Below are 16,644 nucleotides of genomic sequence, written 5' to 3' on the forward strand. Positions count from 1 at the left end.
ACTCCGGCGTCTAATATGCACAACAGTGAGAGTGAAGAACCGACTGAAGTAGTTGATCTTTTTCCCTTCTTCGCCTAAATAAGGCTATACATGTTGGCATATCATTCCAGCTCAATCAAGCCGAGAGCGATCTCCTTCAAGTCGGTCGCAAAGGTGCAACGAGAACAGTGGTCACTCACGTCTCCCCTTAAAGTCGCCCTAAAATCCGTCGCATGTCTCCTTTGGCACCATGGGCGCGTCGTCTGGGCAGCCGAAGGAGTCCGCGAATGCCGGCACGTGCTTAGCTGCCGCGTTGCAAATCCAGCGACCCGGCATCCGGCCAGATCCGTTCCTGCGAAACGCGTAGAAGGCATCCTGCGTTATATTACGCATTACATGTACCACGTCGGAAAATGAGAGGAGCGGCTGCAATTTTGTCGAATCATTTGTATGCAGGATACTGGCGTCTCTCCATCCGTATGACAGCAGCGATATGATTAGAGAAGTCTACAATAATTTCACTGGTACTGTGAGAGGGTCGCCTGTTCTTTCACGCAATATGTTTGACCACGAAGCGCACATATTGATGAACAGAGAGGACACAGTAATGTGTCCGGATACCGTTATTCAATTTGGAGTGCTATAATTCGTGCGCATGAGTCCGTCACGTGCCCTCGAAGCCAAAGCATCACACTGTGTCTTGAGCATAGTTTCGAGTGGCGTCTCGAACGCCAGGGCATATAGAGAGGCACTATCGGTCGAGGCGTTTGAAGCCTTCGTGCATAAAGGCTCGCGCGCGCCACGTAGCGCCCCCTCTTGGGTTAAGTTATTTTTAAAATGAGTTGCATTTTAAGCCACGTATTCCATCTTTTCTCTGCGCGTGAAGAAGGTGCTGGGCGAGAAGTAACATACAGTCCAAACTTGAGGCTGGCGTCATTAGAACTGGCTCATTCGTCTTTCTTTTGACTCAACGAAAGGATTTACATTTTGCTGGCTAGCACGAAGCGTGAGGCAGCCGGATAATCTCAGCATTGAAACATGCAGGTTCGCGTCCTCGCTTACACGTAAAGCTCGCAGAATCCCCGGCAGAACCGCACAAAGAAACGCTGCCGCATCGACAGCGGGCCCTGCTGCGTGATAACAGACGGTGCATCGTTGCGTCCTCGCCCGCCGGAGTCGGTTGTCGAAGGGCGGTTGAACGTGGCGAGCTCGAACGCAGTCTGCAGGCCGAGTATGGCGCTTCCGAGCTGGTCCCACACATCTGCGTCCGAAAACTCTAGGCCACCGGCGCTGCCGGACAGGTACACCTGCAGACATCCACCGCGCCGTATAGGGCCAGAGCTTTGACACAGCGGAGACTCGCAGAAGAAAAAAAAAAAGAACAAGGTTGGTAATAAAATCTGGGCTATAATAAACCCAAAGTTTTAAGGCCGACTCTTCTCCTTCCTTGGGGATCAAACGAGTTACGATGAATGTCTAGCAGCTCAACTAGCTTTAAATTATAGGATCTTAAAAAGGAGAATCTTGTGGACCTTAGCCGTTCTCCTGGTTTTTTTCGGTTCAACATAGCGAGATTTCCTGGTACGTAGTTAGTTCCTAGTATTCTGGTAGCGGTTTGCGCCAATTCGTCCGCGCCAATAGATAAGCGGAATAGTGTCGCTCATAGCAGTGAATGTTCTGTGACTTTTGGTTAAACTGAATGCGGAATATATGGTCGATAGCTCTGCTGTTCGCGTCAACGGCTTCCGGTATTCCGGTAGATGCGTCTACGATGGTATGTCTGTCACACATAATTAGAACACGTGACCGGGACTGCGATTGCCGCGCTTCGTGTAGTACTGCGTCTATCTCATGCATTGCCTTTCGGACCACGCGAAACAGCAAGATATAGCGGCATGGGACAAAGGAAGAATGGCACTGATTCACCATTGGCAGCGGTGGTTGATCATATATTGAGTACTGCATCATGCTTTAAAATTGGAAAATATTGAGATAGCATAGTGATATGAATCCTAAATTGCGAATGAATTGTCCTATTTAATAAGAAAACGCATTGCCAGCATACACGATATTTCGCATATTTCGGTATAATTTCGAGAAAGGGCGTTACTACCCAAAGCTTATTCCATATTGCACGAGGGTATGGTCCATGCGTATTTCGTAGCTTTTGCACGGCTTTAAGCTGCTTTCGAGATAAGGTACATTCACGCATGAGAAATTCAGCATATGATGACGTCACTTTTTCTTCGGTGAGTTACCTGCCGGAGGCACAGCACATACTGCCACATCTGCTGCCGCGTCTTGGGAGTCCACCACTCACGCGCTGTGCCTGTCTCGTCAACGTGGCTGCCACGCTCCCCTACCGCCTGCGTCAACACCAAATATGTTTGGCGTAGTGAGTTCAATTTTAACATTAGAATCACCCGAATTGTGGCGCAACAAAAGACGACAGACAACAGAAGCAGCATAGACAGCTGCTGCCACTGTTGCTTCTGTCGTACCTCGTCTATTGCTGCGCCACAATTCTGGTGATTAATCATGCACCAACTAGTCCAGTAACGTGTTCCATTGAATTAACATTATAAGTACGCGCAGATACATTCTGCAGTGTCAAAATACTGAAGTGTCTCCAGAATTGCCTTTGAATTAGAACGAGCAGAAGAAGTTACTGACGTCGACATAATTGCCTATAGCGAGAGGTCCCACATGGACGCACACGCACGGACGCACGCATGCACACTTCACCCATCCCCCTCCCCACCACACGCGCACATACACATACACGCACACATCCACGCATATATTTTTTGCTACAAATACTTGTTTTGATTTTCGTCCATTAGTAACTCAGTTAAAAGGAGACACAGTGGTAAAGGCCTTACTATTAATATTCACCAAAAAGAAAAGAGAAGCAAGAGCAAAAGAGATTCGTCATATTTGTGCAGTGCCCCTGAAAGACATGATGTCCAGTTGGTGTGGTAAGAGATAGAACAAGATTGAATATTTCATGCATACCTGAAGCATTTGCTGCGCCGCCATGGTTCCCAACGTGGCAAGGTCCAGGAAGGGGAAACCCGACGCGAACGGCTCCCTCAGCTGGGCGGCCGGCACGCACAGCTCGTTGTCGCGGCTAAGCCTAACGTGCGGACTCTGTTGGCGCGTCAGCAGCCAGCCGCGTTCTGGGGAGCGACGCGTGCGCTGTAGGAACGCCAGCGCAGTCATCGTGTGCGCCAGGAATCCACCCCACGAACTATGGCTCGGGGCAGGGCAGGTCGCGGGGTCGATAACCATCGATGCCCTGCGGTGTGGCGACGCAACGACGGTAGATCCAGATGAAAGCTTGGGCTATAGTTCAATCGAATTAGGTTCGGTACGTCTTCCGTTCGTCCAAGTCTTCCGCGCCGATTAGCATTTCGGAAAGGCAGTAAATAAACAAGAGCTGCGCCACCGTCACGAGCAGACTATGGCTCGTTATGTGAAGGTGATGCTGGGAGCCGCGGGACTACGCTGGGGCATGAGCGGTATCAGCGTATAGTAACGTGCTTATGTCTTTTCCTTAGGAAGTTTTGGAAAATGAACGAGTGCTTATTCTTGAACAGGTAATGCAATTTGAGTAGCAAAGTGACAGAGGGGGGCTACTTGACAAAATATTCACTCTGCACCTACTTCCGTTTGAACGTATACTGTTATGACGTAATAGTTCAGCGGAAACCCGCTAGGCGAAGAAAAGTAATTAAATGGAAAATGAGACATCAACACAGTCGTAGCAATTGCTACAAGGGAAACCCATACGGGCTCCTCGAAAGAAAAGCCTCGCAGTAGAAGAAAAATTTCTACTGGTCCACCCAATCGTAGCAAATGCTTCGAATGGGTGGATGTCTCATTTTCCATGTATACGGTTATACTACACTGTATGGTATAGGTATGCCATGCTTCATTCACAAAGCAAGTAGAATCGCTCTGACCACGTCCTCTTCTGAGGACTGAGAAATACCGTGATGTGAATAACCATACCACGCTTAGAAAGCGGAAATGTATGGCCACTAAAATAGCTATATATACAGTTATGTTTGTATCATATGCTCGGCGCCACAAGCAATAACTTTCCAATGCATACCACATAACTTCGGTTATAGGATATTGTACCGCGTCTAGTACTCATGTACTTTACTATATTCTAGATCCAATAAAAACACGTATACAAATACAAACCTATCAAAGATACATCAAAAGCCAATCCATACAACTACACAAAGGAATAAGACATTCGTTTTATTGGCAAAATAAGCTGCAGGTGAATGTTCTTGGGGCCCTTAGGCAATTAAACTTTCATTATAGTCGTCGGCTAAAGAAGGATTGCAAGCTACTAAACCGGGCTGAGATGTTCAATAAGCGAGGAAGAGCTGGATTGTACATCATGTGGAACCTTTGGCAACAATACATTAGAAAACAAACGGAGGAAGTTGCCGTTAAGGGTGAACACTCGATGGAAACTGGCAAGAATGCGTTCGTTGAGGTGTAAGAATTCTAAGAGTAGCCTCTCCAACACAAGCAGCTCTAAAAGCTTCCATACGACATGGAATGTCGCGCTTTATGCAACTACAAAGACACACAAAGATCGTAAGCTGAGGATACGTGCATGTGGCTTGGGAAAGACGGCTCTGACGGCGGCCAGCTTGCTGTCCGCCGTGATGCGGCTCTCCCCGTCAAGCACGTGAGAGGCCTGCACCCGCTCGCGCAGTTTGAGCCTCAGCTCATGCACCAGCGTCTGGGCGCGCGGCACGAACCGTTGGTCAGCGATTGCCTCCGAGTAGAGCACGTTCCAGACGGGCGACAGCACGCGCCGGCTCAGCCGCAGGCAACGCTCATCGTCACTGTCACCGCTCCCTTTCTTGCCGCCCAACACTGCGATGAGTTAGAGAGCTTTAGAATTGCCTGACCCAAGTGGCTTGGGGACCCAGGAAAATTGCGGGCCGCAAGTGCACATGCGCAGAACCCAAGCCAGTCTTGGATTCTTGCGTTCGCGTTGACCCAAGACCCAAGAATCGGAAACTAGCGTGGGTCCCCAAGTCTTCTGGGTCGCCCTCACGGGCGACGAGAAATCGCGAGAGAGCCAAGAGAGCCGTACGACTAATTAAGTTTATTACATCTTATTGTACTGCCCTTTTTGCTCAAAAATGCATTTTGTTTGCTTTCACTTGTAAGAATAACTTTTCTTCTTTTTTTTTTTGCTTTGAAGAACCTTTTTATTTTCCCCACTGCGGCGCCCGAGCGCCGCAGTCTAACGCTGTCTTCCTAACGTTGTCCTAACGCTGTCTTCATTTGACACAATTCTCAAACTCAACTGCTCCTCTAAACCCAAGAGCATCCTACCCAACGTGGTTTGGGGACCCAGGGCCTGACGAGGACTGACGCGCATGGCACATTTTTGGCACTCGAGTCACGAAACACTTTTAAAGCCAGTCCACGTCTTTTCCAAAGCGCCATGGCTTGTATTCGAATAATTCTTGGGTTTTACACGTGAAAACCACGATCTCATTACCATGCACGCCGTAGTGCACGGGGCACTCCCGATTAATTTTGACCCCTGGTGTTCTTTAACGTGCACATAAAGTACACGAGCGTTTTTACATTTCGCCCTCATCGAAAGGCAGCCACGCCGCAGTCGCGATCAAACCGGCGACCTCGGTTTCATCCACGCAATGCCATGTAGCCTCTAAGCTACCGCGGCGGGTGGCTTACATTCTCGCCAAGAACGTCGAAGTCGTATAGTGCTCTTCGTATAGTAATACTGCATGTGTAGCACTCTATAGATAGTGCTGATTGTCCATGCTTCCATGCATAGTTACAACGAACTACCTCAGTTCAATTGTCTGCAACTACGCCACAACGCCGTTCATTAGGTGGAGATGGCGTAAATGCTTCTTAATAACAGTCGCTATGGCGGCCGCGAAGCGATCAGCGCTGGTGTGCGTTCCCCTTCTTGTCCTTTGTCTTTTAGTTCTGTTCTCCTGTCGAGTATGTAACGACTAGCCCAAGCCTCCACGGTGTTGCGAGTGATCAGTAGGTCGCAGTCTACAACACACTGCGAATTTTCTACGCACTATCACGAGGAGTACTCGTCCCCTGAGTTTCCGCATGGCGAATACAGCGCGCCATTAGCACGTACATGTCAGAGAGATGCCGCTTTACCTCGCGCGATGTGCAGCCCAAGAACTGTGGCGAGCGATTGGACGAGCAGGAAAGGCGTGACCATTTCGCGGTAGTGCGCCTTCAGCAGCACGCTGAGAACGGAGCGAACGGTGGACACCGCTCGGACCAGCACTCCGGGAGGTGCGGAGGAAAGGCCGGAAGCCGCGTACTGCGTGTCACACATTGCGCGTGCACTGTGAATGCCTCGCGGGTACATTGGAATATATGTAGTTAAGTCCTACGGTACCCGACACATTGTGATAGAAGTCCCCATGTTGAAACGGGTGGCTCTGGAGACATCCCTTGTTCGATCACTGTTGCTGATTAGCTTCAGTTTTTCTATCTTCCTGTTGTTTGGAAACAGGATATTGTGGACGAAGTGCACCAATGTTGACATACACTACGTTGGCCTGGTCGCATGTTTTGTAGCTCATGCCTTGTGGCTCCCCGTAGCATAAATGTGAGTTTGCAAGGTTCTCACATAACAATACTAACATTCTGACGAATGGCTATTATCGTGATGTGGTGAGGCAATGCATGAATAAAGAAGACGAGTTCCATGGACCACATGTATCTGCTTCCTTCATTATTGGGGGAAGTGGATGCACGTTTCGCTTTTTTCTGAGGTGCCTTTAGAAATGATCGAAATCATGCAGGACTTGTACGCAGCTTTAACAATGCAAGTGAGGTGTGTCCTGAAACTGAAATTGGAAAGCAACTGCTTTGCGTAAGTTTTCTCATGAGTAACATTTTACGCATCTGGTTAAAGTTTCAGTGCTAACTACGTTGGAATTGGCGATTTAGTGAGGTAGAAAGCATCTTTTGCATCGGGGATTGTACCTCCGCCACATGTACACTCAAGTGCCGAAGGAAACGTTAATGTGTAAAAACGTTCACAGGTGAAGCGTAGGTCTCCTGTTGGACGAGTGAATATTGCCACAGTATCAAACGCGATATCACGTAATAATTGTCACCTGATATTTTAATGACGACGAAAAAATTGTTATCAAAGTGGTGAACCCTAAAATCAGACACGTTACTGAGACAGCTTTAAATGCTGGTCGGAACGGAATGAGAAGATGCATCTTGATTATTTGGCAGCTGGCACCCGCCCTGTCGTGCATATTCTTTGCCCGCATGTATTCTGCACTGTTGAATTCCTGAGCCGAACTGAGAATCTGATTAGATTGCTTGTTGAAGTTGGTTCCTGTGGCAGAGCCTGATAGTGTCAATCTCCAAAGTGTTTCTCACGTGCATAAAGAAGTATTTGATTCGCTCCGAAACAATTCGCTCCCCATTTTAGGCTGGAACCAGCCAACATGTGACCTGTGGACTCATACGTGATCGTCGAAAATGACCATTGCGTTACGCAACCTCTCCACGTCATTTGCCGACGTGTTTATTTATTTAGTTATTTATTTACTTATTTGGTAGATTGGTTGACACTACATGGTTGCCATGGTGCTCAAGATGAAAGGAGACGTCAACGGTGACTTGACTAGGCCGCCTATAGCACCCCAATATACATTAACCACGCAATAGTATTGAACAAAAAAGAAATACATTATCCATAAAGGCTAACGAACAGCTTGTTTATTACCACTTGAGCAGGATTCAACCTTCGTTAGTATCAGTCCTCAATTCCACAGTATACCACACGAAGCAGCCATCACCTTTAACCATTTGCCAAATGGAAGGGCGCACCGTATAGTCGTCCTCTCAAGATTTTGAAGACAAACCGTGGATGCGGCCTTGATCCAGACGTGAGCGGGAACCGACGGGGCCAAGTGCGCGAGGACCTCCGGCGAGCGCATCGCTCCTCTGGGTGGCGCTGCGCGCGACGACGACGACAGCATGTCGCGCAGCACGTCCGCCATCTCGGCCATGTCGTCGTCGGCTAGCCGGGTGCGCAGATACAATGCGCACCACGACATCACGCGGGCGGCGGTTCCGTGCGGTAGCCGGTCGGTAGGAAGGGGTGCTTTGGATGGCTCTACCTGAAAGGCAGTTAAAGAGCGGAAGACGCTCGCCTCTGAGAAGTGGGAATGAGGATATCTCATTGTTATGCGGCGTTCCTCGTAGTACAGTCGCAGCTTTTGTATGTAAGAGATCATCAATTATCATCAAGATACCGTTAAAGGGCGCTTGAACGGCTCTCATCGATACGCCGGTCTCTGCAGAGCAAAAATACACGTTGCTGGGATAGTTGGGGCTTACTTAATCACATAGTGTAGCGCAAGGGCACATTCACACAGACAGACAAAATACAGCGCCTGTGACGGGCTCTGTGTGTCTTCTTTGTGATTGTGCCCTTGCGCTACATTATGTCGTTACATTGCCTTTATTTCTCTCATCGCAGTCGTGTTGCAATCTCTGGGATATCTGGACAGTCATGAGCAATTATTTGGTGTCTCCTTTTTTTTCTATTTTGCTTGCCGCTGAAGTGCTAATACACCACTAAAGAGTAATAACGATCTGCAACAACACTGACACAATGTATTGCATGGAAGACTGAAGACAGTACAGCAGACCCAACGGCTGTAAAAAGAAAGTGAGGTCCCCATTGTCCAACATTTGAAATTGCACGGCGATAAGCGCCAGTCGGAACAAAAGCGAACGTTATCGCTGCAATTTGATTCACTGACAGTCAACGTCCTTATGCGATACCGTGTTTAAGAGCGACGTGATTCTAGAATTGCGGCAAGCGGCTTTCAAGCTACGATGCAATTTTTTTCGACACATGCGTTCTTCCCGGGTTGCGTGCCATAACTTCGTACCAACCGAGTCACGGTTACTGTGGCTTAATTTGCTGCTGGTAGTGGCTTTGCAAAGGTAGGCGATAGAAAAGCGTACCAGCAGCTGCGTCCTGTTGGTGCCCACCAGCCTGAAGCGCACCCGCAATACGGGTGTGAGGCCGAAGCGAAGGGACAGTAGGAGCAGCAGCCTCACCACGTCCTCGTCCGGTGGGTCCGGCTTCAAAATACCCCAAGACGAGTTCAGCGCCACGAGCAGGTGAATCGCCTCCGTGCGAAGATCCTGCACCCCAATACTGTGGAGTCATCACTTACTGGAGTCAGTCGTGGCTCTTAAAAATAACACCGATGCAACGGATAGTCGAAGTTTAATCCTCCTGCGAAGACGGCAGGCTTGCTCTGACTCAAAAGGGGCCCTAACTTAAAGAGTTTTGTTTGACACACAAGGTTGCTACGGCCTCTCTGATTGGCCCAAAAAGCCAACATGGCGGAATTCGACAATGTACAGAATAGCATTCCAGCTGGGTGTTCAGAGCGCGTGTCCTCTGTGATTCTGGCTGTCCCGCACCATAGACATCAGTATCCGCAGGGGCCCTCAGAGACGCGTGCCATGCACTGATATGAAAATAGAGCACGCGCAACTCGCCTTCTCTTCTCTGGCGAGCAGGCTGACGCAGCTGTTGTGGTAGTGCCGGACGGCTTCGACCGCGTACTCGGGCCCCAGAACGGCAGTGGCCGGCTGGTTGGGATGAGAAGCGAGCGCCGCCTGCTGCACGAGGCGCTCCCAGGAGCGGGCCACGTCCTCGGTGAAGGTATGCGCCCCGTGCGGCGAGCTCCAGTTGTGGCACACGTACTCGTACAGGTCCCGGCACGGGTCCAGCTGGCTGCCCGGCGATGCGCGGCCTTCCATGACGCCGTCGTGAGGACCCGCGACCAACAGGGGACCGCGGGAGGGACCGAGCTTCAGAAAGGAGACAAGCACCATGCAGAATATAGATAACAGTAAGTAAACGTCTCTTCGGTCTTTCTTTCTTTTTTGAATGCTGTGACAATCGTAAGGGCCAGCACTTATGAATTGAGATGACGATTCATTAAACAGCTAATTTGACTGCATGTCGTACGTAGTGCAAAAAGCACTTAATTGCACCGATTTATACCCGAAGAAGGCACGCGCACAAAAAGCGCGAGAAGTTCAGGCCAGAAACCACCAATGCTCATAGCGGCTACTCACTCAAAACCGGTACGGTTTCTCGCGAGTAAGTAATGACAGAGACTATAATAAAAAAAATTTCTAAGCGCCTAGGTCAACCTACCGTGCACCTAAGCGGCGCTGTTTTCCCAGGCCGAAAGACCTTTCCAAGGTGCACCCGAAGTATAAGAAATTTGAGTCCGTGAACAAGTACAAATTTAGAGGCATTTGTGCTCATACAAAACTGGCATACGGCGCGCGGCGGCGACGATGTTATTTATTACCCTTGGACTTTCAAGTTCTTTCAAGTTCTTTATTTATCACATTGGGTATGATATAATGGTGGGGCCCTATAAATCTCGGAGTTGTGAAGGGGGCCCCTATGTTATACGGAACATCACGGCGATGGTGACGCCGACGACAAGCATTCGCCTGGAGTGTCCATATAATTGCTGTCGCAATAAAATAATGCAAGCGGCCGAGTGCTCATTCGCCAGCTCTTTGATTCCCGGTGCTAAAAGAAGACTTATGGTGCCCACCTATTACTCCGCGTAGAACTTCGCGATCATGGAAAGACCAGCTCGAGTATGTCAGTCGCACTTGCGTGGGAAGGACGAAGCGCTGACTTTAATGCTTATCGAAGCTAACATTCCGTGATATTTGTTGTGCCAGTGGTGGTGGTTGCGCTGTATTGTTGCTGCAGGTGGCGTGAGCCTGGAAGTCATTGCCAGAAATTGTTTTCCTTTCGTTGCCTGCAAATGGCTTTCCAGCACTGGCGGTAGAGCTTGTTGTGCTCGGCTCGCCGCAAAGGTCTGCATGACGAACTGTCAGAAATATTGCACACCTTGTGCAGCTGAGGTGCAACGGAGCACACATACAGTCTTATCCCACACATTCAAGTCTCTGTCACAGTTTTGCAGGTCACGATAAGGCACCTCTTTCCACTGCTTTTCCGCATGCTAAAGAAAGTCGCAGTTTCGCGCGAAAGGTGAGGCATTGATTGCAATAACAAATTATTAGACAGCTGTGCAAAGTAATGATAGTAATTTTATCGGCCGTATAAACTTGGAAACATTCGCTTACTAACAAGTAAATTAACAAGCATGATGTCAGCGCACACAGGCTAACGTGAACACATCACACTCAATTAGCGCGGACACTCGCTGTCAAAACGGTGACGTGCGGAAGCGCGGCACCAGCAGCGAGCGAAGTGACCTTCGTGCTGTCTATCACTTCAACTCAAATTCAGCGGCGAGAACGCAGCACGCACAAAGCTATCCACAACAAAACATTCGTCAAGTAGCGGGCGATATACAAAATAAAGGCAACAGAAACGCTTTCAAATGGTGAGCCGTCGAAGCGCCTAGACTCTGCTCTCAACGCAGATCGCTTTCAAGATAGGGCACGCGCGGCCATGGAATACGCAGTTGCTCCTGGAGTACAACGCCGCCTCCCCTCCCGCCGAAGCCTAGCGCGCGACGGAAGACGGCGCGCTTCCTTCCCGCTTCCACCCTTGCGCGCGTGAGATTGAGCCGTGATCGTCGGCTCCCCTCGCACGCTTTCACACGCACATGCAGCATACGGCGCAAGCGCGATGGTGTTATCGCCCTTAGACTTTATACGGAACATCACGGCGACGGCGACGGCAGAAATGTGCTTGGAGTGTTCATGTAATTTCTATTGTAATAATAAATAGTACTGAGTGGTTCCCGGCCTGTCAGTGGCACATTGATGGAACTGCGGGCGGCGGCTGTTACCTGCTTGCTCTTCATTCAGAAGGCGCTTAATGGCGGCGGGTCTGTTGCGGCCCCTAGTGTGCGGTACGGCTGTCGCGGCCATGAATCGAACCCGCGCCCTCGTGCTAATCAGTAGAATGTCATAGCCACTGAGACTCCACCGCAAAGTAGACGTAGAGCTAAGTTGGGGAGCACATATGCATTCGTGCCTTGTGAACGCTTACCGGATATCCACTGCGTAATGAACACCAGAAGAGAAAGGCGCCAAGCAGGAATAACACAGCGGTGACGCCCAACCAGAAGCGCCTGGGAGAAACGATACGTAAAGTGGAGCGTGGGCTTTCATCGGCCGCCGGACCCAAATTTAGAAGAGCGGTCCACATTACAGGCGTTAGCCGTCTTCGCTATCTTCTTCTTCTTAATGTCATCCCAACTCATGCTGCCTTTGGCGATGGTGCTCCCGAGCAGTGGTACAATTTTATCCACAACAAAACATTCGTCAAGTAGCGGGCGATATACAAAATAAAGGCAACAGAAACGCTTTCAAATGGTAAAGCAATATAAATACTTAAAACATGATAATAAATTAGAGAGCAGTGTCATAAAATTCGCACGCAGTAGCCCTCATAAAGAAAGATTGCAGATCAGGCTAGGTTTGCGCAGTCTTTCCCGGACGTAGTGACAGCGCTAATATTTATTGACCAAGCTTGACGAATAACCGGTTGATGGAAAAAAGATTTGCTTCAGACGGTAATTATAAATGGGGTGAATGTCTCGACCCATTCGCAAGGATTCTGAACGGTTCTAAAATATCACAAAACATTTATGTAGATCGAACGTACATCTTAAGATCTATGTGAAGCAAAGTTTTTGTGGGGCAGTTAGTTCGATGCTATAAATTTGCGAATTTCATTTCTGTGTCTATAACGTAACGCAAACTGGCGCGCGTACATGTGCTCTCATGGACCCGCGCTACGCAAAGTGACACAGGACACAGGACACAACATGGTCGTCAGGAGTGTGATGGGGCTACCAAGGTCCTCCAAGGTTGTCGCAACACTGGCCGAGGCTGGTGAATGACCAGTGTCACTGCACATGCTGCAGCGGGGACTGGGGCCCATCGACAGGCTGCACCGCCCATAAGACGGCCAAGCTCTTCTTTCCTGGCTGCGGAGCCTGCCGACTGCACGCATGGTCAGCCTGTGCCGCGTGTATATATGAGGAGACAGTCACCCAACTGCCTGCCCCTGTGGCCCCTCCTCCTCCTCCCCATCACCAACACCCGGACGTGCATATCGCCTCAAGGGAACGAACAAGCGGAAAACGTCAGCCCCAGCATTGCAGCAGATGGCCGCCTGCAAGCTCCAGGAGCAGCTGGAAGGACACCTGCTGGTGTTACCGAATGATTCGGTCCTTCAGAGTGTGCCGGTGGCAGCACCCTGCATAGTTACAGCCCTAGGCCGTCGCAGGCAGTCTCGCCGTTCCTTTGCAGCAAGCTCCACTGCAGCTGAGCTCGCGGGACTGCATCTGGTTACCGACCTCCTTGCTGAACGACCTCCCCAACAGTGGTGGCGGTAGTTCGTGACTCTAAGCCAGCGCTCCAGGTCCTGCCCAGCCCATTCCGGGCAGGACTTCCAGGGACGTTGCTACTTGCCAAGCTAACGAGTCTTGCCACCACCAGAACCGGCGCGAGGAGGCGGATACCTTCGCCAGAGCCGCCCATCCTGACGCAGTCTCGGTGACCAGAGGGCTAGGGACCTCGGACCATACAAGGCATCGGCTACGCTGCCGACTCATCTCCATTCATCCGGAATTCCGAGTGGCTACCGACAAGGCTCCCAAGTCACTTCCAGAGAATGTCCTTTAATTTTCTGAGTTCGCTGAGGTGCATCCCAAAAGAAGATTCAGTCACGCGGTACGGCATTGGGCGGCTGTGCGGGACGACCGAGATTCGATTCCACCATCGTGCGGGTAGTTCGATTTTTAATTCGAAAGCATTACATCGCCCATGAAGCGGAAAAACCGGCGTCCGTCGTGATCATCCCATGGTAACAAAACCCATGTGACCAAGTTATAACGTCAGGTTCCCAGCGCTGGACCTGCTGCGGCTTGCACTCCGAAATCCCATGGTGAACAGCCACAGCGTCGGTACAGTTTACTAGAATATGTGGGGGTGTGTTCACGCAGGACTCACGGCTGGCGCACTTGACGTCGAAATCAACGAGATGGCGCCACCTGAGCATGGGCTGTCGCATGATGAAAAGCTTCCGATGCACTACGGCGCTCTGCACACATCGCGCTTAAGAATCTGCTTTTTAATAGCTAACACGTCAGTGCTAACACGTCCTGCTTCGACGGCATCGGTCTGTTAGAAAACTTCTTGGAAATGGCCAGAGAACAACTCTGGAAAGGCACATGCAATTCTTACTATTACGTGTCACATATGAAAAAATGTATAAATGAAAACCTACTCCTTCGTATGCAGATATCACTCAAAAAATACATGAATATTATATAAAAAGACTGCCTACTTCATTTCGAAAAGTCACAGGATCAAGTCTATTGAATATGGCAAAATTAATGAAGTTAGAAAATGATTATTTACCTAATTACTCCATTATTTAGGTAATTTGAGTAATGCAAACCAACAGCACAATTACATTTAATTAATTGATATATATAGTCGTAAGTTCTAATTCGTCGAGTTATCTAAAAGCTGGATAAATAAACTAATTCAATAATTAATTAATTAATCAGACGCATCCAGTTCTTTATATTGCGGTGACCACCGCTGTGTATAGTTACACTGGAATACCTCGGGAATACCAAGCCTTTATCTTAAACAATGCGTTGTTTGAATTACATAAAACATAAAAAATAATAAATAACACACAAAACAAACTTCGACGTACGCGCTAGCGCCGAGCAACAAGCACATCTAACCACAGGAGGAATGAGCGACGGATCGACGGATGTTGGCGGTGGCGCTGCTGTCGCGATGGGCTGGAATTCAAGGGCCGGACCCTTCCATACTTGCTGCCCCACGGCAACCCATGGCGAATCGCACATGACACTTTAGCGTCGCACATGACCCACACCTAAAATTAGATGAAAGTGGATTAAGGTGGACTAAAGTGGATTAAGGTGAATTAAAGTGGATTAAGGTAGTTAATGGGATAAGGGGGATTACATTGGATTCAGGTTGGTACAAATTGGAGCAAGGTGGATTAAGGTGATAACTTAGACAAGCCCTCAGCCTTTCGTATTCAAATCACGTAATGATACTTTGGTGATTATAATTTTTTTAAAGTTTGTAAAGTTTGAGCTATTTGGCAAAACAGCAGCAGCAACTGGTAGCCATGGTCAGAAAACTCCGGGCGGGCTCGCAAAAACTGCGCTCAGGCGCTGGGCTTCGAACAAAGCCTCGTAGACTTCAAGCCGAGCGCTTTATAACCACTACGTCTCGTCGACCTTCTACTAAGGACGTTTGCTCAATGTGTACGTTATCGACTAAACAGATTTCATGAGCTGCGCAGAACCATGCGCAGAGGGAAAGAAACCACTTCGGCGGTGTGGGTGTGAGTATATACATATCTGAGTCAAAGAAAAAGAAGCATCGTGCCAGTTTATCTCCGGGAGATAGGTAATGTATACTCTGACGTGGCTTTCTGTCACAGCGGGAGCCACGGACAGTGAGCAGACTGTCCGAGCTAGGTAAATTGAAGAACTTTAGGGCAACGTAACGGAAGAAGAAGCTCGCCTGCGGGTGCATACTTCAGGAAGTACGTACTTCACCAATAACACGTTTTCAGTCATGCGCGGTGTGTTTCGTCGATCGCGGCTGCAGAACAGCGTGGGACCACCTAAGGTGAGTCATTAATATCACAGGGCGGTCTAAACGTATTGAGAAATAGACGGGTGCTAATAACTTATGTTTGCAGTAGGATTGAGTTATTAAATTAGAGACACCTGATTCTGCCAGTTTTCTCATTCGCAACACTCGCAATATTTTGCCGGAGCCAGCGAATCCCCAATCGTAGTTATCGCACATGTGGGAGAGGAGACACCTGGATCCAGCACCTGGCCCAGCATGTTTTCACGGCTTAGCTCCCACGGGCCATCAATTTGCCTTACCCTTTGTGGCACCCCCCTGTACCGAGTCTGAATCCCTCCCGCGAATTTGTGGCACTCTTTTTGCGCAAAAGAGGGCGAGATAAGCGAGTGGTTATTTCTCGCTTGCAATGTGCGCTGCTCGAGACATGGGAAAGCCTGAATTTCCGGCGGGTTGTCGGCGCTTCGTTTCCGTTTCCCGTGGTCTATGTAGAGGGTTGTACTTTTTTTTCGCTTTGCCATGAGTTATGAGTTCCTTCCAGGCCTATGTTTTGTTGCCCCGTAAGTTTTGTCATTTTGAAGCATCATCAAGCGCACTTGCGTGCTTCCCATACGACCATTCTATTTTATTTTTGCGCTGTTGGCTTTTATTTTTCTTGTATTCTAAAGTTCGAACTTCAGTTTGGTGTACTTAGATTTAGAATACGGCCCACTGCAACAGTGTAACCGGAAGATACTTTCCCTTGTTAGATATTTTCTCGTTTATGACATGCTCCTGAGTATCAGAGAAGAAAAAAATATACGCACTGGATATTTGCGCCTTAGGGCTCAGCCCGAAATGTTTGCTCTTGGAAGCACGGGTGAAAGCTCGGTAAAGAAAGACCGCTGGAAGAAAAGAAAGTGTTCGCGGCACCCTGAAGTTAAATTGGAGGTTCCACGTGATCACAAGAGAATGGAAACAGTA

The 16,644-nt window shown here is 49.1% G+C and overlaps 1 protein-coding gene across 1 annotated transcript; it reads right to left on the bottom strand.

Annotated features, from left to right (window-relative positions):
- Positions 1-198: 198 nt before the first annotated feature.
- LOC119456924 (endothelin-converting enzyme 2) lies at positions 199-12,240 on the bottom strand. The gene is made up of 10 exons (XM_037718741.2): positions 12,074-12,240; positions 9,571-9,885; positions 9,025-9,207; positions 7,911-8,168; positions 6,172-6,340; positions 4,593-4,884; positions 2,995-3,277; positions 2,238-2,345; positions 1,042-1,286; positions 199-331 (listed from the first exon to the last, which is right to left on the bottom strand). The coding sequence occupies exons 1-10, from the start codon at positions 12,230-12,232 to the stop codon at positions 199-201; spliced, it is 2,145 nt and encodes a 714-aa protein (XP_037574669.2). The 5' UTR covers positions 12,233-12,240.
- Between the last annotated feature and the right edge of the window lie 4,404 nt (positions 12,241-16,644).

Source organism: Dermacentor silvarum, chromosome 6 (genome assembly GCF_013339745.2).
Source record: "Dermacentor silvarum isolate Dsil-2018 chromosome 6, BIME_Dsil_1.4, whole genome shotgun sequence".
NCBI classification, from domain to species: domain Eukaryota; kingdom Metazoa; phylum Arthropoda; class Arachnida; order Ixodida; family Ixodidae; genus Dermacentor; species Dermacentor silvarum.

Bases quoted from the DNA above. Each gene is read 5' to 3' on its own strand.
- LOC119456924 (XM_037718741.2), bottom strand. From the start codon at position 12,232: ATGTGGACCGCTCTTCTAAATTTGGGTCCGGCGGCCGATGAAAGCCCA. The intron at 4,885-6,171 runs GTAAAGCGGCAT...AACTCATCGCAG, and splicing joins TGGGCTGCACATCGCGCGAG to TGTTGGGCGGCAAGAAAGGG. The intron at 332-1,041 runs GTAAGCGAGGAC...CGCGTTTCGCAG, and splicing joins GGATTCTGCGAGCTTTACGT to GAACGGATCTGGCCGGATGC.